At 50.0% G+C, this 27,166-nt stretch overlaps 1 protein-coding gene and 1 long non-coding RNA gene across 4 annotated transcripts in view; one reads left to right on the top strand and one right to left on the bottom strand.

The window, feature by feature from the left end:
- Positions 1-27,166, top strand: part of GRHPR (glyoxylate and hydroxypyruvate reductase) — a 62,997-nt gene that overhangs the window by 33,479 nt on the left and 2,352 nt on the right. The window contains exons 5-13 of one of the 3 annotated variants that reach the window (XM_069576150.1): positions 6,826-7,066; positions 18,614-19,883; positions 21,771-21,901; positions 22,266-22,338; positions 22,888-23,004; positions 24,085-24,173; positions 25,218-25,322; positions 26,117-26,252; positions 26,775-26,905. In XM_069576150.1, coding sequence (XP_069432251.1) covers positions 19,801-19,883; positions 21,771-21,901; positions 22,266-22,338; positions 22,888-23,004; positions 24,085-24,173; positions 25,218-25,322; positions 26,117-26,252; positions 26,775-26,905 — 865 coding nt within the window. In that variant the 5' untranslated portion in view covers positions 6,826-7,066; positions 18,614-19,800. Of the gene's footprint in view, positions 1-6,825; positions 7,067-18,613; positions 20,012-21,682; positions 21,902-22,265; positions 22,339-22,887; positions 23,005-24,084; positions 24,174-25,217; positions 25,323-26,116; positions 26,253-26,774; positions 26,906-27,166 lie in introns of those variants that run through there. The other 2 variants (XM_069576151.1, XM_069576152.1) reach the window with 2 other exon arrangements.
- Positions 33-19,667, bottom strand: LOC138433460 (uncharacterized). The gene is made up of 4 exons (XR_011254324.1): positions 19,457-19,667; positions 7,810-8,054; positions 788-845; positions 33-181 (listed from the first exon to the last, which is right to left on the bottom strand). It is a non-coding gene; the product is annotated as an uncharacterized lncRNA (long non-coding RNA).

The following is a 27,166-nucleotide window of genomic DNA, read 5'->3' as shown; positions in this document are numbered from 1 at the left end:
CTATAACAAACAAAATCCCAAATCTCAAGAGCTTAACACAATAACAGTTTATTTCTTATTCACACAAATAACAATGAGGACCCCTGGTCAGCAAGCATCTCCCATTAGGCTTTTCATGGACCTAAACTCCTCTGCCTCCGGTTCTGCCATCACTGAGAACCACTGCTAGATCTTCCAACAGCTGAGAGAGAGAGAAGAGAGGGTGGTATGGAAGGTTTCATGGGCCAAGCAGGAAAGCCCCTATGTCATTTCCACCCACCATCTACAGGCTAGAACTCTGGAGAAAAGGAGACAGGTGGTGATGCAGCATTTTAAGTCTGCTCCACTATTAGGTCACTTTCTGCACATTTTGATGTAGGGCAGGCAGGCAATGACTGCCACCTGAGCACTGGTGATTATAAACACATCCCAATTTCAGAGATTTAAAATGTGAAAACTTTGACTCGGTGAAATACTGCTGTAAAAACCATAAACGAGCAAGGGTTTTCCAGGCATGATCCCAAGGCAAAAAGCGTAAAAGGCAGACTGAACTACATAAAAATTAAAAACCCCTCACATCAAAAAAAGAAAATTAAGGACTTCCATGGCAGTGCAGTCGTTAAGACTCCACACTTCCAATGCAAGGGGCTCTGGTTCCATATCCTGGGGCCGGGGGCACTAAGATCTCACATGAAAGTGAGTGTGTTACTTAGTCGTGCCCGACTCTTTGTAACCCCATGCTATGGAATTCTCCAGGCTAGAATACTCAAGTGGGTTGCCATGCCATTCTTCAGGGTATCTTCCCTACCCAGGAGTTGAACCTGAGTTTACTTCATTTCAGGTAGACTCTTTACTGTCTGAGCCACCTGTGGCAAAAAAAAAAAAAAAAAATTATAAGCAGAAGGACCCATGGGGGGTGGAAATATTTGTAACGTGTGATAGATCAAGAATTAGTAGGCTTACTATTTTAAAAACCCTTATAAACCAATGGTGAAAAACATGAAGACTCCAAGATAAAAATGGACAAAACTGTAACAGGAAATGAATCAAAAAAGAACTAAAAATGGTTAAAAATGTTGACTATGTAAAACTATTTGGAAGTCAAAGAAATGCAAATTAAAACCACAATAGGATATCTTTTTTTTTTTTTTTTTAATCAAACTGGCTGAGATCTGAAAATTGATAATGGTACTGGCAAGGACTAGAAATTAGAGACTAATTCACTTCTGGAAGAGGGTAAAATGGGTGCACTACTTAGCTCTGTGAGTAAGAACTTAAAAATATGCATACCTGTTGACCCAGCCATCCCACTTCTGGAATTTTTAAAATTTAGTTTTTATTTTTATCAAAGTTAAACATGCATATAATTTTGAAAGTTGAAAAATTCTACACGGTTTCTTATGAAAATCAGCAATTCCCTGAAGCCCCTTTCCCTCAACCCCTTACCCTATCACCACCCTACCCCTCTTTCTCAGTTGTAGAAATACAGATTTCAATCTTTCTGATATTTACCATATTTTCCACAGAGAACATGCTTATATTGCTACTTCTTGAATTTTCAGGTTTGGGCATTATCTAATGATTTCTCATCATGAAGAGAGGATTTAACTCTCTCACCAACCCCTGCCACTAAACACAACCGCCACAAAACACATACCTATACTCACCCACCTACACACCCACATACACCTCCCGGTCATCAGCCTCCCAGTAGAGTTGTCACTCTGATTAGATCAATATTCATTATTCCTTATTCCTACTATAATGTGTGTGTGCTCAATCTCTCAGTCGTGTCCAACTCTTTGCCACCCCAGGGACTATAGCCCATCCAGCTCCCCTGTCCATGAAATTTTCCAGGCAAGAATATTGGAGCAGCTTGCCATTTCCTACTCCACGGGATCTTCCCAACCCAGTGATCAAACCCGCCTCTCTTGAACCTCCTGCATTGGCAGGCAGGTTCTTTACCACTGCACCACCTGAGAAGCCCTTTCTGGCTGTAAATCTATTGTCAAATGAGCTGCATAAAATGTTATATTTTCTTTTTCTGCACAGCATTTTGTTTTCCCTGGAGTAATAACTGACTTGTTTTAATCATTGGCTCAGCTTGCTCATTTTCTCTAATCTCTAATTTAACCACAGACTCTCTTTCAGAATTTTGAACTTGTTACTCCATTGTGTTCTGGCTTCCACTGATGCTGTTTTTTAAAAATCCAAAGCCATTCTGAGTCGTAGTCCTCTGTATATACCTTCTTTTTCTCTGCAAACATGTAGAATCTTTTCTCTGTCCACATCACCCCATATTGACTCCAATCCTGAGATACTTGATGAACCTGGTTTGAGACCTCTGCATGGTTCTGTGGTATAAATCAGGCTGCTTCTTCATCTCTGGGATACTGCCTTCTTGGGCCTGTTTAAATCCATCTACTTTCTAACTACCAAAATGCTGTTGCTGATGACTCCTCTATTATCCTCCTCTGTGTGGGTTTGTTCTGTTTTAGTCAATTTGCTATATTAATAGTTTGGAGAGAAAGCAATATTGTACTAAGGTTAGGTATGGAGGGAGTCCTTCTTTCCGGTGGAGAGTCTTGATTAGACTCCTCCCCAGCCCCACCCTGGGACCTGGCTCTCCACATCTGACTCCCTCCTCCCGAAGTCCTCTCAAAACAGCTGTTGCGTAGCTCAGTTCAGCTGGCAGGCAAATACCCTCAGGGCAAATCAATGACCTTAGTGTCAAATGTAAGGAGTTTGAAAAAATTACAGTAAACCCCAAAACAATATAAGGAGATTTTAAAAAAACAAAATGGAAATCAATGAAATAGAATTTAGAAAATGGAAGGTGAAGACCAATGAAACTAAGAGTTGATTCTTTGAAAAGACAAAAATCTCTGGGAAGATTGATCAAAGAAAAAAAAGAGAATATACAAATAAATGATATTATATATGAAAAGAGTAACAGATAATAAGGTAAAGATAGACAAATATCTGGAGATTTTATCTCTTCATGTGGCTGTATTTGCAATAAAAGATAACTGAGAAAAAATGTAGTAAGAGAATGCTATCAACAACTTTATGCCAACAAATCTAAAGTCTTAGTAGAAATAAATTCCTACCAAAACTGAAAAAAAAAAACAGATATTATGAATAGCCTTTAAACAATTAGAGAATTTGAAGGAATAATTGAAAAATATTCCCATAAAGAAAATTCAAGGCCCAGATGGTCTTATAGGTGAATTATACAAACATTTCAAAAATAGACAATCCCAATCTTACATGAATTCTTCTATGGAATATGAAAATAATGAATATTCCCAAATTCATTTTTTGAGGCTGGTGTAATCATAATATAAAAATTAAACAAGTATAGCATAAAAAAAGGAAATTACAGGTCCATTTCACTCATACATTTAGATGTAATAATCCTAAGTAACATTATCAAAAGAATTCAACTGTATATAAAAAAGATAATGTAAAATAACCAAGTTGAGTTTGTTCCAAGAATACAAAGGTGGCTTAATATTAGAAAATCTATAAAGGTAATTTACTACATTAATAGATTAAAGAAGAAAAAGCATATTATCTAAGTAGACACAGAAGAAGGTATTTGATACAAGTATATACTGACCAATGATAAACTTTTAAGCAGATTGGAAATAAAAGGGAAGTTCCTTAACCTGATAAAGGATATCTAGAAAAACATCCAAAGGAACTATTTCTTGTGTAAACAATAGAAACATTTCCTTTAAAATCAGGAAAAGATAAGAATGCCCACTCTAACATTGTTTGTTCAGCCTTGTACTTACAAATTTGTTTTTCTTAAATAATTACGTTTAGTAGAAGTTTATAAATAAAGAAAATAAATGAATGACATACATTTGAAAAGACAGAGAAACTGTCAGTATTTGCAGATGATATTATTTAGAAAACCCAAAGAAGTCTACAGACCAATTATTAGTTTGCAAGATTACTGGGTATAAAATCAACAGACAAAAGTCCATGAAATTCCTAGTCACTAAAGAGGAAAACGCAGACAATGAATAAATTTATGAAAGTATGCTCAACCTTTGTAGTTATCTGGGAAATTCAGTTTAAACAAAGATGGTATTTTATGCTTGTCAGATTGGCAGGTATTTTTTTTAAATCTGATACCATCAAGTGTTAGAGAAGAGGTAGAGTTACTGGACCCCTCATATGCTGCTTGTGGAAGTCACTGGTACCGTCTAAGTTAAGTCAGAGATGCCCTAGGCTCAGCAAATTATACTAGGATATATGCCCCTCACCAAATCTCTTCTGAGTGTATCCAAAGAGACATTTATAAGAATGCTTATGGCAATATTGTTTATAATGACAAAGAAAACCACTTAAATGTTCATCATCAAGAAAACAAATAAAGATGGTGCATTCATAAAAAAGAAAATAATTTGGAGTAAATAAACAGGAAATAGAAGGATATGATCCTACTTAAAATTGCAGCATTCCACCTCCCTGCCCCCACCTATCTGACTTTATTTTTCTCCTTTGCAACTCTCACATTCTAATATATAATTTATCTATAATTCGTACGTTTTGCTTATTGTTTGGCTCACCCTATGGGAATGTACACAAGAGTAGAGATCTTGTCTGTTTTGTTCACTGATGTTCCCACGGTTTGAAAGCGTACCTCATGTACAGTAAGCACCCAATAAATATTTACTGAATGAATGCAAGACAGCATGAAGCCACATATTGAAAATTTAAAGGCGTGCAAAACAATACTACCTGACACTATAGATCGACACCCCTTTGTGGTTTGGGTTACCTGTGTGAGAGAGATAGAGGGCAGTATGAGGATCAGGGCACCCAGGACCCTCCAGCTGTCCCCTTAAGGTTTTATTTCCTAAGGTGGCCACGGAGGGGGAGCATTTGTTATTACCAGCAATGTTTGCATGATGGAAAAATTTCGCATTACAACTTGTTTTAAATAATAGGAACAATTGCACCTGCAGTATGTATAAAGTTTCTAAGGGTTTTTCCGCAAGATCTCATGGGTCAAGTGTGCCTATAAGACCAGCTCAGAGCAAGATGGGGCCTGGCACTGGGGTTCTTCCAAATTGCCCAAGAGGGGAAATCCCAGCCTGAGGAGGAAGAAACAGTTGCCTGGGGACACCCCTCCTGGATGAAATGGGAGGGTCTGTGAGAACTGGGGTTTGTCTGACGCTGTCCTCACTCGGGAGCTGGGGGCTTGCTGCTGGGCCCCCAGGCAGGGGCACGCTCCTCTGAGGCAGCACTGGTATCTGTGTCAGGAGCTGCCCTAGTTCAGAATCTGAGTCCCTGTGGTCTCTCTTTCCTTGCCTGGATTATGAAAGAGTAACTAATGACCTTGTTCTGTCTACCTCAGAGGGCTGTTGGGAGGACCAGACAGCAGGGAAGGAAAATTGCCCCGACAGTATCAGAGACCAGAGTCCCAGTGCAGCTTTGCATTTTCCCCTTCGATATGAAACACTTAAATGTAAACATCATCTATGTTGTTACACAATCTTCTTTTCAACTTTTTGGCCACACAGAGAGGCATGGAGGATCTTAGTTCCGCAACCAGGGATCGAACCTGTGCCCCCTGCAGTGGAAGCGCAGTGTCTTAACCACTGGACCACCAGGGAAGTCCCACATGATCTTCAAAATGATAATTTTTATTGGTCAAAGAACCATCAAGGGCCCCAGCATAATTTACAGAATCACTCCCCTCTTGTAGATTGTGTTTACCATTTTCCTCAACTGTAAGCAACACTACAATTGACATCTTCATGTGCTTGCATTTTGCTTTGCTCTTTTGGAATTACTTCACTAGGATAAATTCCAGAGTCACTAAGTAGTCAAAGTATGTAAATGGCTCTTACGTTGAGCTCCCATGCAAGAATGGCTTGCATTTTTGATGGGTTCTATCAAAGTGCTACTTCCAAATGGTTGGCCCTTGTGGTATGTGTAGGACCACTGCACCTTACTCCAGGAGGGGCCTAGTCCTGCTGGGGCATAATTCAAAATTCACCGAATTCGAGACTAATCCTGACAAAAGATGAGAGAAGATGTTTATATTTGTTCACCTGTTTTAAAAAATGCCCTACGTGGCAATATTGTAAATCCAGTTGGCAGCTCACTTAACTACACAGCTTCAGAGTTGCTTGTTTCTTGACATAACATTTTAAAAGGTGGGAGAATTCAGACAAAATGAGACTTTATTAACATTCATAAAATACTTACCTTGCAGATTTAAGATACTCACAAAATGCTGCCACGCTGTGCTAATTTTGTCACACCATTTCCACCATGGGGCACTGTTATTTTAATTGTTATTTTTTCCCCTAAAGAAATAGGTCTTCTAACTACTACCAAGTTTGCAGCTGCAAGCCTGTAAGAGCCACCTATAGGGCAGGGAAGGAGGAGACAGTGCAACATAGGCTCCTCTGTTGGAACCAGCTGATAACTATATGCTCCGATTATTAAGAATTTACTTCCTGCCAGGCACTGTGCCAGGCTCTTGCCTGTGTTACCTCATTTAATCTTTGATACTATTAAATAGGTACAGTTTTCCCCCTTTACAAAAGAGGAAACCAAGGTCTGGGTCCTAGGGATGTGGCCATTACAGACATAGCAGGTAGACTCAGAGAGCAAGGTAGAACTGATGTCAAGGGTCGTGCTCCCAGTTCTGTCCCTAATTTTTGGCTCACTGCTCAACTCTTCTGGGCCTTGTCTTTGCCACCAGAGTGAGGCTAAGGACCAGGGATGGGCACTGGGCATGGTACAACCTCTTTACGTGCCCCTGCCTGCTATGGGCCCCCGGAAGAGAGAATCACTGTCTTTTCTTTACCTGCACAGAACACCAGGAGAGTCTCCATCTCAATGCTCAGCTGAGCAAGGACGGTCCACACAGACCAGACCAGCAGTGGGTTGGTACACGCTGTGTTTGCAGCATCTTCATCACTCACTCAGGAGCCCCAGAACTCGGGCTTGTCATTCCCCAAACACTTTCTGAGCACCTTGCTGAACGCCGGGGAGCTGGCCTCGGGGCCAGGGAGCCCAGCTACACTCCGCCTTGTGACACAGCTGTGGGACTTGGGTAAGTCATGTCTGTGGCCTCTGACCGCAGTTTCCTCCTCTGTAAAATGGGGATGAGAATGTCTGCCTCAGAGGGTTGTTGTGAGGCCTGAGTGAGGAGAAGGTGTGACTTTGGCCTCATGAGAGGCCCTGTAAAGCGTGAACTGAAGCAGGCCCGCCAGGTGTTCTCTGGATATGACTCAGGTGCCCGCCAGGGACCTCAGCCTGACACCAACACCCCAAAGAGACCACAAGAGAGAAAGTGTCAAGCCAGGAGGGGGTAGGACAGACTTTCCCTGAGGGTTGGGAAGGGTTCTCAGAGGGCTCCCTGGAAGAGGTGGTGTTTGCACCAAAGGAAAAATCAGTCCTACTGAGTGATCAGAGCTGCCCCCTGCAGCCAGGACTTCCATTTAGAACCTGGACAGAGGACTGCCTGTAGGAGGTAAGCTCAGACTGATTCCACCCACCCGCAGAGGACAGCCCCCCAGTGTCTCAGGATCTCTGCCACCTGCTGTCACAATGCAGTTCATTCCTTCATTTGGTTAATATTCATTGAGTATCATGTGCCAGGCACTGCGGTCCGTACTGGAGATATGTCAGTGAACAAAACTAATCCCTTGCTCCTTTCCACAAAATTGGTGCTGAAGGTGAAGAGGAAGCCCCTGCCCCTCCCAAAGCCAAAGGCAAAGGAAAGCCCTTGAATACTGAGAAAGCGGTGTTGAAAGGTGTCCACAGCCGCAGTAAGAAGACCCAGAAGTCACCCACCTTCCACTGGCCCAAAACACTGTGGCTCAGGAGGCAGCCCAGATATTCTCGGAGGAGCGCCCAGGAGAACCAAGCTTGACCACACCGCCATCATCCAGTTTCCCCCACCACAGGGTCAGCCGTGAAGAAGACAGACAACAGCACACTGTTCATCGTGGAGGTCAAGGCCAATAAGCATCACATTAAGCAGGCTGTGAAGAAGCTCTGTGACACTGACGTGGCCAAGGCCAACACCCTGATCAGGCCTGATGGAGAGAAGAAGGCGTGTGTTCAGCTGGCTCCTGGCTGTGAGGCTTTGGACATTGCCAACAAAATTGGGATCATCTAAACCAAGTCCAGCTGGCTAATTCTAAATACAACATTTTTATTATTAAAACAAATCCCTTGCTCTTAGAGCTGACATTCTGATGAAGAAGAGAGGGAAGCTAGACAATAAGGAAAAAAATTAGGATATTTCGGGTTGGTGGTGAGTGGTAAGGAGTGACGAGAACAGAGAATGAATGGGGCATGGGTGTGATCAGGGAAGCTGCAAAGAGCCAATTTTTGAGTAAGATCAATAGGAAGAACATTTCACTTAGGGGAAACAGCCTGCAGGAGTGCTGGCAGGCAGAGTGTGCAACGTCAAGGGATTCCAGGGAGGTAGGAGAGGGGAGGGAATGAGGATGGAGGGCATCGTGTGGCCCTTAATGGGACTGACAGTATTCCTGAGTTCTCCAAGGGAGCTCTTGGAGAGCTTCTGAGGAGCCATGGCTTGGCCCTGGTTGCCTGTGAGCAGAGACTGGAGCAGGGTGAGGTGGAAATAGGGAGATGGCCAGGGGACCACTGCAGAGGTGACCGTGTCTTAGGTGGGATGGAGGCAGCAGAGGAAGAGAAGAAGGCAGATTCTGGCTGTGCTTAAAGGTGGAGCCAAGAGGGACTTTTGATGAGCTACAGTCTACCGCCCCCCCAAAAGCCCTCCTGGGGCTGCAGGACTGAAAGGCTCCCTGTGACCTCGCCGAACACCACCTGGAAGCCTCTGCCTTCCAAAAGTTATTGGGGAAATTAGACCTTAAATGCTTCGTTTTCGTGCTTTTTTCCAGAAATAAAACCAAATGTAATCACTGTAAGAAAAGCTCCACCCCCAAGGTGCTGCTCCCTCCGGTGGAGGCAGGGATTAAATGAGATTTGCAGGACTGTCTTGACTCCCAATTTAGATGCTTTCCATAAATTAATTACAGAGGCAAAGTCAGGAAGGGAGACATGGGGAGCAGGTCCCGGGCAGCTCTTCCCTCTTCCTGGAGAGCCAGGCTGCTGCCAGCGCTGCCCTGGCCTGTGGGCTCCAGGAAGATGCTGGAACTCCCGATCTCTGCCTGAAGTTTGCTGCTGTCAGTCCCTGCGGGTACGCATTGTCCTCACGAGAAGAGGTCCTGGGAGAACATCGGGCTTTGGGCTTTCTCCTAAGGGCAGTGGGGAGCCAGGGAAGGTGGCAGGCAGGGAGGAGACGGGACCAGATTTGCTTTTTAGAGGGAACCTCTGGCAACTCCAGGAGACTGGCTTGGAGGGGAGGCTGGGGGCCCGAAGGTCAGGTGGATGAAGAGAAGGGAAGTGGGGTCATGTAAAGAGACAGGAGTTCCCACTAATAACACACTGCCCTCCATGGGCTGCCCCTCATCAACATGGCTCTGCCCTCTGGGCCCAGGCCTGATGCCCACCTCACCTGGAGCCTGGAGCTCTTGTTGGCAGGGCCTCTTGGGGCCTAGATCAAGGCCAGTGACTCATTTCTGAACATTTTTGGCTGAATAAGGCAGTTCTACCTAAGCTATTTGTCTCTCCTCGTCACAGTTCAGGGTTTTGGCCACAAACAGTGGCAAATGAGAGAGGGATTTCCGGAGGTGGTTTATGGGACTTCTGCTGAAATAGTTGAGTGTACTTCACCTGCAGCCTGCAGGGAGATAAGCCATCCCTCCAGCTCCACGCTCTTTCTTGTGTTTTAGTCACTTAGTTGTGTTTGACTCTTTCCTACCCCATGGACTGTAGCCCACCAGGCTCCTGTCCATGGGATTCTCTAGGCAAGAATACTGGAATGGGTAGCCATTCCCAGGGATTCTTCCCAACCCAGGGATTGAACCCAGGTCTCCCGCCTTGCAGGTGGATTCTTTACCATCTGAGCCACCAGGGATATAGTTAACGCTCTTCCTTGGCTTGTCCTAACCATGGCCACCCTGGCCTTCCGGCAGTATGCCTGAGCTCCTCTCTGGTGTACCCCTCAAGCCCTTTTCCTCAGCAGGAGGAACACCTGGGCAAGGACAGGGTAGGATCCAAGCTTTTTGTGAGACCTCAGGACCCAGCTGGGGGGACACTCAATAAACATCTTCTCAGTGAGGGAACCCCTGCAAGGGTGGACACCATCCCCATTTTTCAAATGGGAATACTGAGGGTCAGTAGGTGACAGTGACCTGCCTGGGCCAGAACCTGCACATCCTGTTCCACATCACAGGGCAAGGCCACACCTTCTCCTCCAGGAAGCTGTACTCAGGTCTCCTTGGATGGTGCAAACTGATGGTTGCAGGGAACATGGAAGCCCAGCTCTCTTGCCTGGGCTTTTGAGAACCCTGACATGTAACTTACACTCCAGGGCCCCCTGGGATCAGACTGAAGTTACCTTCTGCAGGAGGAAACCAGAAATGGCACCATGTATGATGGACAGGGAAGCCTGGTGTGCTGCAGTCCATGGGGTCGCAAAGAGTCTGATACGACTGAGTGACTGAACTGAACTGAACTGAACTGAACTGATCTCCCTCCTCCCTACCTCCACCCCTCCTGGATCCCAGTCCTTTCCAGGCTCATTCTGGGAGTACTTCCTGGATAAATCACTTGCATTGGAATCCTCAGCCAAGAGCTTGCTTCTGGGGAACCCCATGCTCAGCCCTGCCACGCCCACAGTCCAGTCTGCATGTGGAGTTTTGCTGCCCCTGACCTTGCAGCTGCCCTGGGCCTCCACGGCTCCATCTGTATAAAGGTGGTGCCCGGCTCCAGTCCTGTGTGAGCACTGCTGCTCTTCCGGTCCTGGATCCCTGCCTCCCAACCCTCCCCCATCCCTTGCCACAACTGAACTCAGCCATCAAGGAAAGAGGAGCCCTACCTCATGTAAGAATGAACAGTTCTCAGCTCACAGAACCAAGTATTCAGGCTGTTACAGCTCATTACTAAACCCCAGCCATGCCCTGAGAAAGATTACAGAAACAGCTCTGGTAGAAATCCCCAGCAGAAATAACCTGCTCCTGCCACAGGGAGCCCTGCAAATCTGTGGTCATTCCCCTGCTCACCTCTACCCAAGCACATTCAGGTGTTTGCAAGTCAGTGGGCTTGCAGCATCTGAGGGATGGTGCCCGCTTTTGGGTCCACGTGTAGGATTTTGCGGGCTTCCTTGGTGGTTCAGATGATAAAGAATCCACCTGCAATGCAGGAGACCCAGGTTCTATCCCTGGGTTGGGAAGATCCCCTGGAGAAGGGAATGGCAACCCACTCCAGTATTCTTGCCTGGAGAATCCCATGGACAGAGGAGCCTGGTGGGCTATGGTCCATGGGGTTGCAAAGAGTCAGACACGACTGAGTGACTGACACACACGCACATGCACACGCACACGCACACGACTTTGTACAGCTGCTGGGGGCCTTCAATCCAGATTGTCCAATGGAGGGAACCTGAATCTGGGCAGCAAGAGGCCCAGGTTGGTCACCGCTCTGCTTGGAGCCTGCTGGTGGCCCAAGCAGGTCACCATCCCCTACTGACCCTGTTTGAAAAATGGGGGTGGCGTCCACGCTTGCAGGGGTTCCCTCATTCATAGGGAAGATGTTTACTGAGTGTCCCCCAGGCTGGGTCCTGAAGTCTTACAAAAGGCTTGGATCCTACCCTGTCCTTGCCCTGAAGTTCCTCCTGGTTTGTGGGGACAATGGGCAGGGTAGGAGAATGATGCAGGTCAGTGGGAGAAGTGGAGTCTGTTGGGCAGAGTCAAGTTAGCACATGGAGGGGCTGGCTGGTGGCTTGGGTCAGAGGAGTCGTGGATGTTGTGGTCAAATGCTGTGGTGTCACTCTGTCTTGGATTTGAGGGCAACTTATGACCTTGGGCGAGTCCTTCTGCCTCTCTGAGCCTCAGTTTTCTTGAGGAATCCTAACAGGGCCACTGTCAGGCCTGTGTGGTGCTGAAGTTTACATTGTTTCAAATCTGACATAGAGCTGAGCTCAGTGTGGATGGAAGTGACTTCCCTATACCCCAGGCTGGGGTCCTCTGCTCCCCAGAAGAGCAGGCCGAGGGACTGAGAAATGGGCAGGAAGATTCCTTTGCTGGGAGCAGAGCTGCAGCAGGGCTGGAAGTCTAGGGGCAATCGAGGTTTGCTGAGAGAGCTGGGTCACCCCCATCCCTCCCTGTGCTCTGGTAAGTCCAGTCCCTGGAAAGCCTGTGGGCAGGTCCTGCTAAGCCTCCTTCCCTTTCCCCCAGTCTGCGGCTCCACACATTCACCTCATCCCCCAGACACACCTCACTGGGAGCTGAAACTCAAACACATTATCCAAGGGCCTGGGCTGGTCAAAGGGGCCCAAATGGGCCCTTTGCTTCCTCTCTGCCCAGGGCTCAGGCCCATATGGCCGTATCAGCTTTCAGCGATCAGATGCGAACCCACACAGAGGCCAAGATGGAAGCCACACTGAGCCTAGCTTGGTGTGTATCATTAGGGGACTTCTTGTCCGTCTCTTGGCCTCAGTTTCCATATCTGTATAATGGGCAAGTAAGAGATCTCTGAGATCCTTTCACCAGTCATTAGAGCCATTGTACCCTCTGGCCCAGAGAGGTAAAGGGAGCCCAGACTAGAACCCAGGCATCCTGCCCCCAGACCAGGGCTCTAGGACCATGAGCATGAGCAGAGGGAGTCTCCCAGGTTATGGAGCTGTCAGGCCTTGAGATGATGTGGAGGAGCTAATTGCTCAGGCCTCTGGATGTCTGGAACCCCAGCTCCTAGCTTCCTGCATATGCCCCATCACCACACACTCACTTCAAGCACAGATCAGGGGCAGGCACTCCCCTCAGGGAGGAAAGGATCAGATGATCTCAATTCAGTTCTGCCCTTTATCAGCTGTGTGACCTTGGACAAGTCACTTCACCCATCTGGGCCTCAGTTTCCTCGTATGTAAATTGGGCGTACTAAAATCTGCCTCACTGGACTCTGCAGAGATTAAATGCTCTCATGCATATGAAATTCCTGGCATGGATCAAACTCCAAGTGGAAATTTCCTTTCCCTGGGCCTCTTCCCTTCCTCCTGTGTCATTATTTGGCTCACCTTCCACTTCCCATCTCAGCTGCTTGTACTTCTCTTCCCCTTGGCACACGCCTAAACTTTCCAGCCTCTAGGCCCCTCCTCATGCTAATCCTTCGACCAGGAATGCCTTTCCTCCCTCATTCCCACCATTCTCAATCTTATTGCTTTTGTTGTTCAGTTCAAATGCTGCCTCCTCCAGGAAGGCTCTCCTCCGAGGAGCTCTGTACCAGCAGACAAGAACACAGATACAGCGGCATCGGAAGGGACAGATCTCTGCCTGCGGTGGCTTCGGGTACCTCCTGCTTGGGTCAGTCACACGTGTGGAGCATTGTTCTCCCCTGCCCCGCAGTACACAAAAGTGTCCACTAGGTGGTGATGGAATGACAAAGTCGAGCGGAGATGCACAAGAAGGGAGGCCAACGAGGCACCACCGATGTCATTCATTCACTTCTTCAACACATATTTCTGAACACCTGCCATGTACAAGACTGTAGGATGACAGTGGCAAACAGAGGAACAAAGTCCCTGCTCTCAAGGAGCTTATGTTCTTGTGACAGGAGGTAAGAGAGAAAAAACAAAAAAATAAGGAAATAAAGCAAGAAAAGCCAGGATAGGGGTGAAGGCTGTTCAAAAAACACTGGGACCCACTTGTGTTCAGACTTTTGAATGAGCATTTCTTCAGGAACAGCAGGATCTGTAATCAGAGCATCACTTAGGGTCTCCGCGTGGCTGAGCTGGAGCATTCCCCATCCCCTTGTTCACAGTGTTCTCTTCAAACCAGCAGCATCACTTGAATCTCACAGGAAATGCAGCTTCCTAGGTCAACCCTACATCTACTGAATCAGAACCTGCATTTTAACAAGATCCCCAGGTAATTCATCTGCACATTACAGTGAGAAGCTCTGCTCCAGCCAGAGGTCAGGGGGTGACCTGCGGCCATGGGCCAAATCTGGCCACATATTTTGGTACGATGCCCAGGCAAGAATGAGTCTTGCTTAAACAAATGAAATCTAGGCATTTTATGACACAAGAAAATTATATGTACAGTACTTCAAATTTCAGTGTTCATACGTAAAGTTGTATTAGCACACAGCCATGCCCATTTGCTGACGTGTTGTCTGTGGTGGCTTTCAGGCTATGATGGCCACAGCTGAGTAATGCAACAGGACTGTATGGCCCACAGAGTCTAAAATATTTACAACTGGGCCCTTTGCAGAAAAATTTTGCCGATCTCTGCTCTAGTTCATCTCCTTGAAGAATCAGGGCAGTAACTTGTCAGAGCTCGCAGGAGCCCAGTTTGTATTTCCATATTCCACATAAGGTCTTGTTACACAGCCTCTCGTTTGGGCAGTTGAATTGCCTTTGTCTTTTCTGGATTTGGAGTGATAACGTCACTGGAAAAGATTCATGACTGATTTATGATATAATAAAGACATTTCAATGAAATTTCTATTTCAGATGAAGCTGGTTTGGAGCCCAGAATGGGATGTGGGTACCCATGGAAACTGGGTTCTTTTTGGTAGAGTGTGCATGACTGATATGAGCCTTTTGTTGAGAAGGGAGGGAACCCTGGGCTCCTGAGGAAAGGAAAGGGCTTCATAGGTCAGCACAGGGAGCTGGAAGGAGACTTTCTGGCCATAACTCACCCACAGAGTGAGGGGTCCTGACCCTGTGGGGTGCTCTGAGGCTTTGGGACAGGCCAGCAGTTGAGACTTATCTCACGTCACCAAGTACTTGCCTGCTGTGTCTCCAGTAGGAGTTTTGGGGTCTTGCAAGGGTGTGGGTACCGAGGGGGCACAGCAGAGAGGACAGCGGTCAAGGTCTGGACTCTGGGTAAGGAAGCAGCTCTCCCCGACTCTGCCGCATCCATGGTCCCCGCTGTGCTCGTGCTTGAGGGCAGAGCTCAGCCTGCCTCAGCCCCTCCCTACTCAGACCAGCTGCCCAGAGCAGCTCGCAGCTCCCCTTTGGGGCCCATGCCTCCCACATCAGGACCTTTGCTCCTGCTAGAGCCGGGCAGTGACCGCAGTGCCTCCCTCTGTCCCCAGCTGCCTCTCCAAATCCTCCCCATAATTCAGGGCCCCGCTCAAAGTCTGCTCCTAGAAAAACTTTCTGGTTTCTCCCAAGTTAGTTTCTCTGCCTCCTTCAGCACCTTGAACCTTCCTCAAAATTAGGAGCACCATTTCTCTCTCTCTCTTCTCAGCTGCTGGTTGGGGAACAGAGGGAATAAGAGCACAACCCACAGTCATATATACTCAGATTTAAACATCATCTCATCCACTTATTAGTTGTGAATGCTTGGGCAAGTTTCTTAACATTTCTGAAACTGTTTCCTCATCTGCAAAATGTGAATAATAACAGCACCCACCACAGAGGGTTGCTGTGAAAATTAAATGAGATAATACAGATAAAGGACAGCCATGGCCACACAGCTGGCAGTCAGTAAATGTTAGCTCTCCTAGCATGTTGGAATAATATTATTACTAGTTGTTTGTTGAATAAACAGCTGAGTGGCATTAATTCTGAATCAGAGATCTGATCAGCACCCAGGGACACCTGTGCCGCACCCAGTACTGGTGGGCACTTTTCTATATGGTGCCTCTTTCAGACTTTCGCTGTGGCCTCTGAAGCAGCCACTCTCCCTGCCTCCCAGCCTGTAGCTGTCCCCGCGCTGTTTGATATTCAGGTGTCTCTGGAAGCATGCTGGGCTGTGTCACTCTATGCCTGAGTGGGTGTGGGGAGGGCAAGTTTACAAGGTCAGCCCTGGGGTGCTACAATGGGACTCTGGCCCAGAGGACCAAGGCTGGACTCTAACCATGGCTGGGGGGAACAGTGGTGGACGGAGGGAGACACGCCCCCAGGTCAGCTGGGCAGGGCTCAGGAGGGTTACTGGGTTGGCTCAGGCCCTTAAAGTTCCAGGTTCCAGAAGGCAGGAATAGGGAACAGCCTCAGAAATTGGGCAGAAACCAGATGACCAGAACAGAGGCCCAAGAGCCAAGTAGACCCCTCAGCCAGGCTGACCTGATCCAAGACCCCTGGGCTCTCTGCATCCCCTGACCAAGGGTAGGAGGGGTCCAGGGCTGGAGCAGGGGAAGGCGCTGCAGGGGGCGCATGGAGAGTGAAGCCCCTGAGGACAGGGAGGCAGACAGTGGACATGGGCGTGGCTGGGGCCCATTCTCTTCCACTGGCCAAAGAGTGAGGATGAACTTTGGTCCAATTTATCAGCATTTCCTGCGCACCTCCGAGGCCCGGGCCCTGGGTTCAGCACACACCAACCACCATGACAGGGAATGGCTGTCCCTATTCTGTGGTTTTGGAGAAGGCAATGGCACCTCACTCCAGTACTCTTGCCTGGAAAATCCCATGGGCAGAGGAGCCTGGTGGCCTGCAGTCAATGGGGTCGTGAAGAGTCAGACATGACTGAGCGACTTCACTTTCACTTTTCACTTTCATGCATTGGAGAAGGAAATGGCAACCCACTCCAGTGTTCTTGCCTGGAGAATCCCAGGGACAGGGGAGCCTGGTGGGCTGCCGTCTATGGGGTCGCACAGAGTCAGACACGACTGAAGCGACTTAGCAGTAGCAGCATTCTGTGGTTTGGAAACCAAAGCTCAGACAGAAGCGCTTTGCCAGATGCCACCTGGCCAGTATGCGGCCAAGGCAGATCTTGTGAGCCGGCCTTGTTCTCACAGAGCCTCACACACAGGCCTGACCCTCTGCTTCTAGGCCCTCAGGGGTGTCCTCACCCACCTCTGGGTACGAGGCTGCATAACATGACCACAAACCTAGTGGTTTCCAGCAACAACACCCCTTGACTATCTCACAGATGACCAGTTACATACAACTAGATAGAAAGTTCCACAAAGCAGGAGATCCAATTTAGAAATAGACCCTAAAAGACCCACATTTAGTATATGATAGAAAAAGATGGTTTATTTCATAAAAGGTGTTGAATAATTTGCTATCTGAAAAAATAAATGGATCAAAATTTCAGTAAAAAATTAAACCGCAAAGGTACCAAGCCTAGAAAGCATTATACACACACACGTGTATATGTGTGTGTGTGTGTGTATATATATATAACTCCATGTGAAAAAGATTTTTTTGTGAAAAGGCAACTTTAAAACATAGCCCCCCAACTCTTCCATACTCTTCCCATCAAGAAGTGGGGTCTCTGTCACCTCCTGATTCTGGGCTCAGCGACCGTGTGGCCAAGAGAATATGGCAGAAGTGAGGCAGTGCCATTTCCAGGCTCAGGCCTTAAGTGCCTGAGAGCTCCCTGTTCTGTCTCTTGCAACGGCCCAGGCTCCAGGCTGTGAGAATGTGCAGGCCACAGGCCGGGTGTCCTACAGAGGGCCCAGCTGATGGCCAGCCTCAACAGCCAGGCACTTGAGTGGGGAAACCTTCAGCTCCCTGCAGCCCAGCCACCATCCAACTTCTCAGGAAAAATCATCCTGAATGAGACTCTCTTACTGAGCCCAGCCAACCTCCAAAACCATCAGAGGTAATAAGGGAATGATTGTTGTTGCTTTAAGCCACTGTGTTTTTAGATAATTTATTATGCAGCAGTAGATACACTGTGATACACAGTGTGTGACAAAACCTAGAAGCCACAAGAATAAAAACGTCTTCATTAAAAATAATTAACAAAATCATAAGACAAAAAAAACCTGGGGGAAAGACCATATTTGTAACTCATTATAGACAAAGGGCTAATTTCATAATGTACAAATAGTACCTACAAATCACTAAGGCAAAGATGCCCAGCTCACCTGAGTAGGCAAAGAACATCCATAGATAGTTTATGGAAAAGGAAATGGCTCTTAAATGTATGAAAAGTGCTTAACTTGGCTTAAAAGAGAACTAAATTAAAATTACAATAAGATGCCATCAAGATACAATACGATAACATAGAGTGACACAGGCCTCTTTCTGGGCCAGTCTCTCCTTCCTATCTGGGCCTTGAAGAGGCAGACTGGATTCAGATTAACATCCACAGAGAAGAGACCAACAGGTAGGGCTTTTGCCTTCTAGGAGCTCCCAAGCCTGGGAGCAAGTATGCGAATAGCCTGTGGTAGAGATGAAGCCGGCAAAGCTGAGAGAGAAGTCTGGGCCCCTCACTTGTTTACTCAGCATGTGCACCTCTGACCAGCTGCTATTGCTGGGGTATGGGTTTCCTTGAATGTGTTACTATTTATTAAGCACTCGTGACATGTGTTACCTTGTGTGGTTAGGCCACTCACGGTGCTAGGCTCTTTTCTCTGTATATCTGCTGCTGTATATCTGGTCCCTGCTTCACAGACTATCCAATCCTCTTATAATTAGAGGGCTTAATTAGTCCCTGGTGACTGATGGGCCCACCTGATGCCAATTCCCTCCTGCAAATGGTCGCCTTCTCCCTCGGGTAGTAAAGACTGCTGCAATGTCCTGCCAGCGTCTGTTTGGCAAGGTGTGGCTCCAGGACCCTTTGTATATGATCCCTGTCAAATAAACCACTGATGTCTCTGTCTCCAGGCTCTTTCTTCAGTTTCGAAGCTAGACAACTACAAGGCTTGTAGGCCTGAGGGGTGCAGCCCAACATACCTGCTGTTTGTAAGTACTGTACATAGGTATCCTCTCAACAAGCCATGAGGCAGGTAAGTACTATTACACCTATTTTACAGATGAGGAAACTGAGGCATGTAGAAGGTTAGGACTTGTCCTTAGTGGGTCACAGAGCTGCGATTTAAACCCAGGCAATCTGGCTCCAGAGCCCGAACTCACCTCTCTCATGGCCTCGGTGCTTGGTGACTATCAAACATGGCCCAGGGCCCATGCAAGTGTTGCCTGCTTAATTAATAATCACAATAGCCCTCAAAGGGAAGTGCTCATCACCCCATCTTGAAGCTGAAGAAACAGCCTTAGGAAGAGGATGTGAACCGACCAAGACGACATTGCTGGTTAGTGACAGAGCTGGGAGTCAGACCCTGTCCACCTGACTGCAATCCCAGTCTCTGCCCATGACCCCACGGTCCCGCATGGCTCCAGCATCTTGGCCCTGACCCCATGCCTGACCGGCTTTCGGCCAGTCAGCAGGTGTCCAGCAAACTGGGTGGCTTTCAACTGTGGGCTTCCTGTGGGAAATTGCACCAAGTATTAAGGAGGTCATTCTGGGATTCAGGCTGCCCTGGTCCAGGCTCCTGTGTCTGCACAATAGGCCAGGCTCAGAGTCCAGTCTGTGTGGCTAAAGACCACTGCCTGGATCATTGCGACCATGATGGAACAGACCTAGAGAAGATGGCCAAGGCACAGCAGACCCTGGGAATGGGGATGACCCTTGACCACACCCTTCTCCCCCAGCACAGGCAGCGTACTCACAGCTGTAGGCACCTTCACAGGCACCCCTGCACGTTCACACAGGACCTCCCGTGGCTGCCTCTTCACCTATCCCAACCCCTAAGACCGACCGGAGGCTCTGAGGCAGTGAGTACTCAGAGGTAGGCCCTGGTGGTCAAGGGCACGAGCCTGCCACCAGCTCCAGGGCCAGTCTGTTTCCTTAAGGCTTGATCACACAAACGCAGAAGTGCACAAGGCGCACACGCCCCCCGCTCCGGAGCCAATCCACACCCTCGCCCCGCCTGCTCCGGCCCCGCCCCTCCAGAGGCCCCGCCCCCTTCCCGGCCCGCCCGCTCTGGGCCCAATATCCGGCGGCTGCGGGGTCAATGAGGCCAGTGAGACTCATGAAGGTGTTCATCACACGCAGGATTCCCCCCGAGGGCAGCGCCGCGCTCGCCCGGGCCGCAGAGTAAGAGCCCGGCGCCCCCGGACCTCTCCGCGCGCCGAGTCCCCTCCCTCCGGGCGCGCGTTCTGTGGGTGGCGTCGCGGGAAGGGGTTGCGGAGCCGGGGGCACCGCTCCTAGACCTCGGGCAGCCTGTACGTGGGGTGACTCAGCGTCTCCGGGCGGGCCGGGGGGCGGCCTCCCGCCACCCACTTCTTTTTGGTGGGGCGGACACGGCGGTCCGTGGGGCCAGGGAGAACTGCGATCCTGCGCTTGGGCCTTCGCCTAACTTTCGAACCCGTGCCTGGCTGGAACGGTCTTGGAGTTTGGGGAACCTTAGAGAAAGTCCTCAGGGGCCAAGCTTTCTCCAGGCCCATTGCTGTGCCCCTGGGAACCGCAGTTCCCGTGGCACTTGCAGCGGGGGTGGGGTGAAGGCTGGAGCCTTCCCCAGTCGTGGGCGTGGGGAGAGGGGAGACTGCTCATGTCACAAGGTCTGAGCGACCTCTGAGGTCTCTTGGACGGGTCAGGGGCCTTGGCAGTCACTGGCCTGGTCCCTTCGTCGGTTAGCAGGGGGCCTCTGGTAGCACTTCTTAAACTGAACTCTGCACCTTACCAGGTGCTTCTTATAAGTAAACTCTTAATTCTTCAACGCTGTGAAATCAGTGCTGTGATTCCCACTTTACAGAGAAACTGGGAGAGGTCAGGTACCTTCACCAAGCTCTATAGGTGGCACAGCTGGGATTAGAAATCTGCTCTGCGGCAGTCTGAGCACTGCGGTATGCAGATTTTCACTTCCCATGTCAGGCGAGGAGAAGGTGGACCCAGCCTTAGAAACAAGTGCTAGGGGAAAATGAAATTTGTTTCTTTTGTTGCCTGCAATCAAACTTTTGCTGAAGACTTGCTGTGTGCTAGGCATTGAGGGGGAGAGGGGAAGGCAAAGACAACAAGAACACTAGTAGCGGCGCTCACACTGCTGCAGCGCTGGGCCACTGTCCAGGAAAGGAGGCTGCGTGCGAGGAGGCCGGCGCCTGGGCAGGGGGTGTTGGAAAGTGCCAGCAGCTCTGTGTCTTGCACATGTAGATTTTCCGTGCGTTTTGGCTGCATTGAATTAAATGTCATGGGCCAGAGGTTGGGCAGCACTGCTGGGAAACATGCCTGGGGCCCACCAGCCACTCTGGAAGCGCCCCTTGAAACTCCTCCCTGTTGAACTGCTTTGGTCTTGTCCATGGCTCAGATGGTAAACAATCCACCTGCGATGCGCGAGACCTGGGTTCGATCTCTGGGTTGGGAAGATCCCGTGGAGGAGGGCATGGCAACCCACTCCAGTATTCTTGTGTGGAGAATCCCCATGGACAGAAGAGCCTGGTGGGCTACAGTCCCTGGGGTCGCAAAGAGTCAGACACGATTGAGCGACTAAGCAGAGCACAGCACATGTACAAAGTCAAGAACAAGGGTTACTCCTTTCACGGACTCACAGGAGAAGATGCACAACCAGACAAGGGGTCCAAGCCCGGCTGCTGCCAGGAGCCCCCTCCTGGCCTTCTCAATAGGCAGCCTGGCCCGGGAGCTCGCAGCCTGTGAGGCCTCCTGTGGGGGTAAAGAAATCTCTTCTTGTGTTGAGCTGAGAATGGTCCCCGTGACTTTCTCCTTTCAGCTTAGGCCCTTTTCAGTCCTTACTGGAGAGCTCTGCTCTGTGACAGCCTTCACCCTTCAGCCACCCTCAGAACAATTCTGAGGCTGCCCCCACCTAATCTTGACTCCCCTCAGCCAGCCCCAGGCAGCTTGAGGCCAGAGCAAGCAGAAAACAATGTTTTCCACTCTGACAGGGTCGGTGGATGTGGCCGGAGAGCTTTGGGGGCCTGTGGGCACCTGAGGGGCTTGCCCACTTCTGAGTGGTCTTCCCTTTGTCTTCAGCTGTGAGGTGGAGCAGTGGGATTCTGATGAGCCCATTCCCAGAGAGGACCTGGAACAGAGAATGGCTGGGGCCCATGGCCTGCTCTGCCTCCTCTCGGACCGCATAGACAAGAAGCTCTTGGACGCTGCAGGTGTGTGTGCTGTGCAGGCCTGGGGAGGGCTCCCGGGGTGTCTTGGCCTGCTGCTGCTGCTTTCCAAGCAGGTCTTTAGTGACTTCAGCGAGCTCTGAGGGCATTCACTGTGGTCCTAGGCCACAGCTCCATGTGGCACACACTGTGCCCCTCTTTGCTGGCTGTGAGTCCCCGGAGGGAGACCTTAAGAGGGCAAAGACCATGGTGTGGAGGAGAGCCAGGGCCCTGGGCCCTTTTCCAGCTCTGTTCAGGCTTGGTTTATGACCTTTAGCAGGGCCCTCCCTTTTCCAGACCCATCTATATATGTGGGAAGGCCTTGAATCCCTTGAGGAAAGATACAAATAATGCTTTTTCTGCCCAATAGGAGCTAATCTCAAAGTCATTAGCACAATGTCTGTGGGTGTCGACCACTTGGCTCTGGATGAAATCAAGAAGCGGTAAGTGCAACTTGGGCTCTGGAATAAAGGGTGACTACCAGAGAGGGAAAAAGAGGAGCTGAGTATCTATTTGTTTTTCCTTCATATCTCTTGACCATTTGGTGAAAATGTAAGGTAGCCAATGATAAAATCTGCCCATGTGTGCACAGGTCAGTTAAGATAAGTCTGAGCAGTCAGAAACAGTGGCTAACAATGTCCAGGTAATATCCTTTCTCATTCATTCTTTTTTTTTTTGACCCTCACATCAACCCCTTCAAGTAGAAAAGGCAAGAATTATTATTTCTCTCTTCAGATGAGGAAATTCAGAAAAATTAAGTAATCAGTTACTGGAGCTCCACACATTGGAGCTTGTTCTTCCATCTTATATCCTTCTCAAAACGGGAGATGGTCAAGAGGGGACTGAGGGCTGGCCAATCCTGGGAGCCCACTACAGCTCTGAGCTTCCCAACAGGCAGCGCAGAAGGAGCAAAGCTGCATCACAGCAGTGTCCCAGCAGTAGAAACTGGGAAGGTGCTTGAAGCCATTGACCACCAGCTCTTTGGTTCATAGTGGGATCCGCGTGGGCTACACTCCGGGTGTCCTGACAGACGCCACGGCCGAGCTCGCCGTCTCCCTGCTGCTTACCACTTGTCGCCGGTTGCCGGAGGCCATCGCGGAGGTGAAGAAGTGAGTGAATGCCCAGCGGGGAAGTTGGCTCTGCTCTGCACTTGCGCACTCAGTGCTGCCCCTGGCCCAGGGGTGATCCCCAGCTAATGAGGGAGACAGACTCAGGCAAGATACTAAAGTGCACTGCAGAGCTGAAACAAACAGGGCGTGAAGGGAAATTGTGGGGTGCAGTGTGGACCAGGGAAGTCTCTGCAGGAGTAGCTGGTGGGCATCCTCAGAGGGCCCTGTCCACCCTTATGTGGATCCAGAAGGCTCTGAAGACTGAAGGCTGTTTCATGTTGCTGCAGATACACTGACGTGTTTGATACAGGTGCCACCCCAGATGTTGTCAAGTGTGTTATGCAGAATACAGCATATATACTTTACCCCCTTTCTAAAATCTGAAAATTTAAAACATTTGACCTGGGAGTTTCAGATTGAGATGGGGCTGTACATCCCGAATCGGGGAAAGCACTCAAGGTAGGGGGGACTGACCCGAGCAAAGCCCAGGAGGCATGCGGATGCAGGTGATCAGAATGTGGACCAGGAGAGGGGCTTCGTGGTGGGATATGGCAGGGGCGAGGCTGCGTGGGACTGAGTAGACACAGTGCTGAGTGTCCCTCCCACCCTCCTGTCCAGGGAGTTGGCCCCTTCATCGGGGTTGACTCAAGATAGGCTGCATTCCCCCGTCTGTCCGGGGCAACAGGGGTGGGCCTGTGTTTCCCCTGGAGCACTAAGAACATTGGTTTTGGAATCCCACATTCCAGATTTGCAACCTGCTGCTCTGCCCTGGCTGTGTGACCTTATACGTCGCCCTTTCTGATCTCAGCGTCCCTGTCTGCAGAAAGGGAGGAGAACCTCTAAGAAGCTTTCCAGCCCTCAGATTCTGTGTCCCCGATTGCTTTAAAAGAGTCATTCCCGCTGCTTATCCGCAGTACTGAGTGGCTGTAGGTGTAACTTGTGGTCCCCTCCATCCTTAACTGAAGGGTGGGGCCTGTCCCTTGGACCACAGCCCATGCCTGGGAGTGTGGGGTCTGTGCAGCAGCCCTCATCTTTGCCCAAAGCCAGGGCCGCTCACCTGCCCCTCCTCCCTCCCTGCAGCGGTGGCTGGACCTCATGGAAACCCCTGTGGATGTGTGGCCACGGCCTCTCACAGAGCACCGTCGGCATCGTTGGCCTGGGGCGCATAGGTGAGGCTCCGTCTACCCATTTGGCTTCCTGGCTCACATGTCTTGGTTAGAATCTCCAGCACCCTGTGTCTGGATGTTGACAGACTTTCTTTGGGAAGGGTTGCCATACCTGTGTGCAGTAGGGATATCTCCAGCGAGAAGACATAGCATTGTAAAAGATAGGCCAAAACATAAAATGAGTTCCTTAAGAAGTCACTAGGTGATAGATGTAAGAGCCGGGGTTCTTTATGATTATAGCTCCGTACAGAGCAGATGAAGCTGTGATGGCTGAGGGGTTGGGGAGCCCTGCTCCCTGAGGCCTGGTTTCTAGAAGGCATTTGACTCCTGAAGCCTTAACACAGAAACCAGAGGGTCCAGTGGACAGAGCTTACCTGTGATTCTGAGGCAGGGCAGAGCTATTTTTCTTCCAGTGGCCCCAGCACTGGAGAAGTCCGGCATCCTGCCTGGAGCAGAGGCGAGGCTGAGGGTAGGAAGTGGGCATAACTTGTCTGGCTAGCTGGCAGCCCTGCCTCCCACACTAGAGAGTTGCTTGGAGGAATCCAGCAGCTTGGGGGCATGTTCTGAGTCAGAAAACACAGCTGTCCAAGCCCATCTTGGCAGCAGCGTATGTGGAAAGGTGTTAGAGGTGGGGTGAGTTGGCAGTGCCATCAGAGTCATTTGGGGTCTGTGGCTGCATTAACAAGCAGAGCGTCCAGAGGAGGCAGGGGACCATGTGGTCAGGCCTTTCTTGGGCTGCCAGGTCCATCCAGTGCTCGGGGAAGGTTAGAAATGGCCCTCAAGATGGCCAGACCACGTGAGGACAGCCCAGGCCAGTCCCAGCCACACAGGAGCTGTGGTCTCTGAAGGATGGACCCCTGAGCTGAGGGCAGTGTGGGGTGGTGGGGGCTGGGTGCACTGTGGCAGGATTAGTTAACGTAGGAAAGGACTTTGCCCCCCAGCTCTTCCCCCAGGGGCTCCCTCTCCCTGGAGCTGCTGGGCGCTGTTCCCGCCCTTGCCCTCTGAGGGCTTGGGAACAAGTGCTGACTCTTGACTCCTTGCCACCAGGCCAGGCCATAGCTCGGCGTCTGAAACCATTTGGTGTCCAGAGATTTCTATACACAGGGCGCCAGCCCAGGCCTCAGGAAGCAGCAGAATTCCAGGCAGAGTTTGGTAAGTAAAAGCTGGATTTCCGCAGGGGCCCCTTCTGCTTGGCCAGGTGGTTCTCTGTATTTGCTGTAATGGCAGCACTTTGGGGTAGAATGCAGGAGCTCCACAGGCCTGTGATGTCCCCTGGGCTTTATCTGACTTCCCTGCCCTGCATGCAGAGGCCTATTAGGGCAGCGCAGGGACCCAGCCAGGCGACACCGAGTCCCCTCAGTATCAGAGAGACTCGGGTCTCCTGTCCTGTAGGGTCCCTTCTCACTGTTGTCTTTGTACACACACAGCAGTAGGGGTGGTGATAACGTGTAACGAATTGTACATGTAAGGATGATACATGTAAGGAAGTGCTGGGAACTTTCGCTCAGTTTCCATCATAAACTGGTGAGCGCTGACTCTCAGCCTTGCCTCTGGGTGAATCCAGTCCCCTGGCAGGTGCATATCTTGGTGAGCAGATGGCAAGCTGGATTTCAGCCACTCCACCCTGTTGGCACATTGGGCCTTGAAAGAGTGAAAGCAGTGTGGCCTAGATCCCCGCTGTGTGACCCCGAATAAGCTTCTGCTCCTCTCTGGTCTCAGTTTCCCCACCTTTAGAGCAGGGGGCTGACTGAAGGATATAGCACACCAGGATCCCGTCAGTGGCTATCGACTGTGCAGTTATCAGAGCTGTCCAGGTGGGGCGCCGCCTTCAGGAAGCATCTTGGGAGTTTCTGTTATGGGAGGGGGGCGGGAGGGGTCAGGTCTCCCACCCTCTTGCTGTCCTTAACCCGGGACACAGCACCTGACGGAGCCCTGCGCTCCCCCAGTGTCCACCCCCGAGCTGGCTGCCGAGTCCGATTTCATCGTTGTGGCCTGCTCCTTAACACCGGCGACCAGGGGGCTGTGCAACAAGGACTTCTTCCAGTGGATGAAGAAAACAGCTGTGTTTGTCAACATCAGCAGGTATCCTGGGTCACTGGGCGAGCCTGGAGCGGGGCTGCCCCTGCTGTTGTGATCCCCACAGGCTGTCGATGAGACTCAGGCTGAGTCTATGCCCTCCATAAACCAACCAACCGCTCAACTCAGGACAGTAAGGGCCCCAGAGCACGTCCCAGCTGCTCAGAGCAGGGCCTGGTCTGGCTCCCAGCAGTACCTTGACCTTGCTCAGGAAGTGAAGGCACCATGGCAGCAAATTAGGTAACTTTGTTCCTCTAACCACAAACGGTTGGACTTGACAGTCTTTATAGCCTGTTAGAGGCCAGCCTTCATGGCCCTGAGCCTGGGTTTGTTTCTGTGAGTCAGTGAGCTTGAACTCACACTTCTGGGAAGACAGACCCAAAACCCAGGTTGTCTTGGGTCCTCAAAAATGTCTGCAGGGTGCCTCTAGTCCACTGAACATGTCACGGGAGCAGACCTTCCCTCCCAGCCACTCCAATCCCTTCTTAGTTATTACTAGTGCTTCACGACACCCCCTGTCATTCCCAGGGGAGAAGTGGTAGACCAGGACGACCTGTACCAGGCCCTGGCCAGCGGTCAGATTGCAGCTGCTGGTCTGGACGTGACGACCCCAGAACCACTGCCTACTGACCACCCTCTCCTGACCCTGAAGAACTGTGGTAAGAACCGCCCTTTGTAAGAAACACTTCTCCCGGCGGTGGCTCTTCCCACTGCGGGTGATGAAGCCAAGTGGCAGTTCTCCCACACTTGGCTTAGGCACCGTGCCCCTCCAAGCCACAAGCCACAGCTATCAGAGGTAGGAGGCAAGCTCCAGAGGCCCTCCCTCAGTCTGCTGAGTTTTAACCACCCCAAGCTCTCTAGCTCAGTGGGTAAAGAATCCACCTGCGATGCAGGAGACCCCAGTTTGATTCCTGGGTTGG

Source organism: Ovis canadensis, chromosome 2 (assembly GCF_042477335.2).
Source record: "Ovis canadensis isolate MfBH-ARS-UI-01 breed Bighorn chromosome 2, ARS-UI_OviCan_v2, whole genome shotgun sequence".
NCBI lineage: Eukaryota > Metazoa > Chordata > Mammalia > Artiodactyla > Bovidae > Ovis > Ovis canadensis.
Note: the sequence above shows the minus strand (reverse complement) of the source record. Positions and strands in the feature narration are given on the sequence as shown.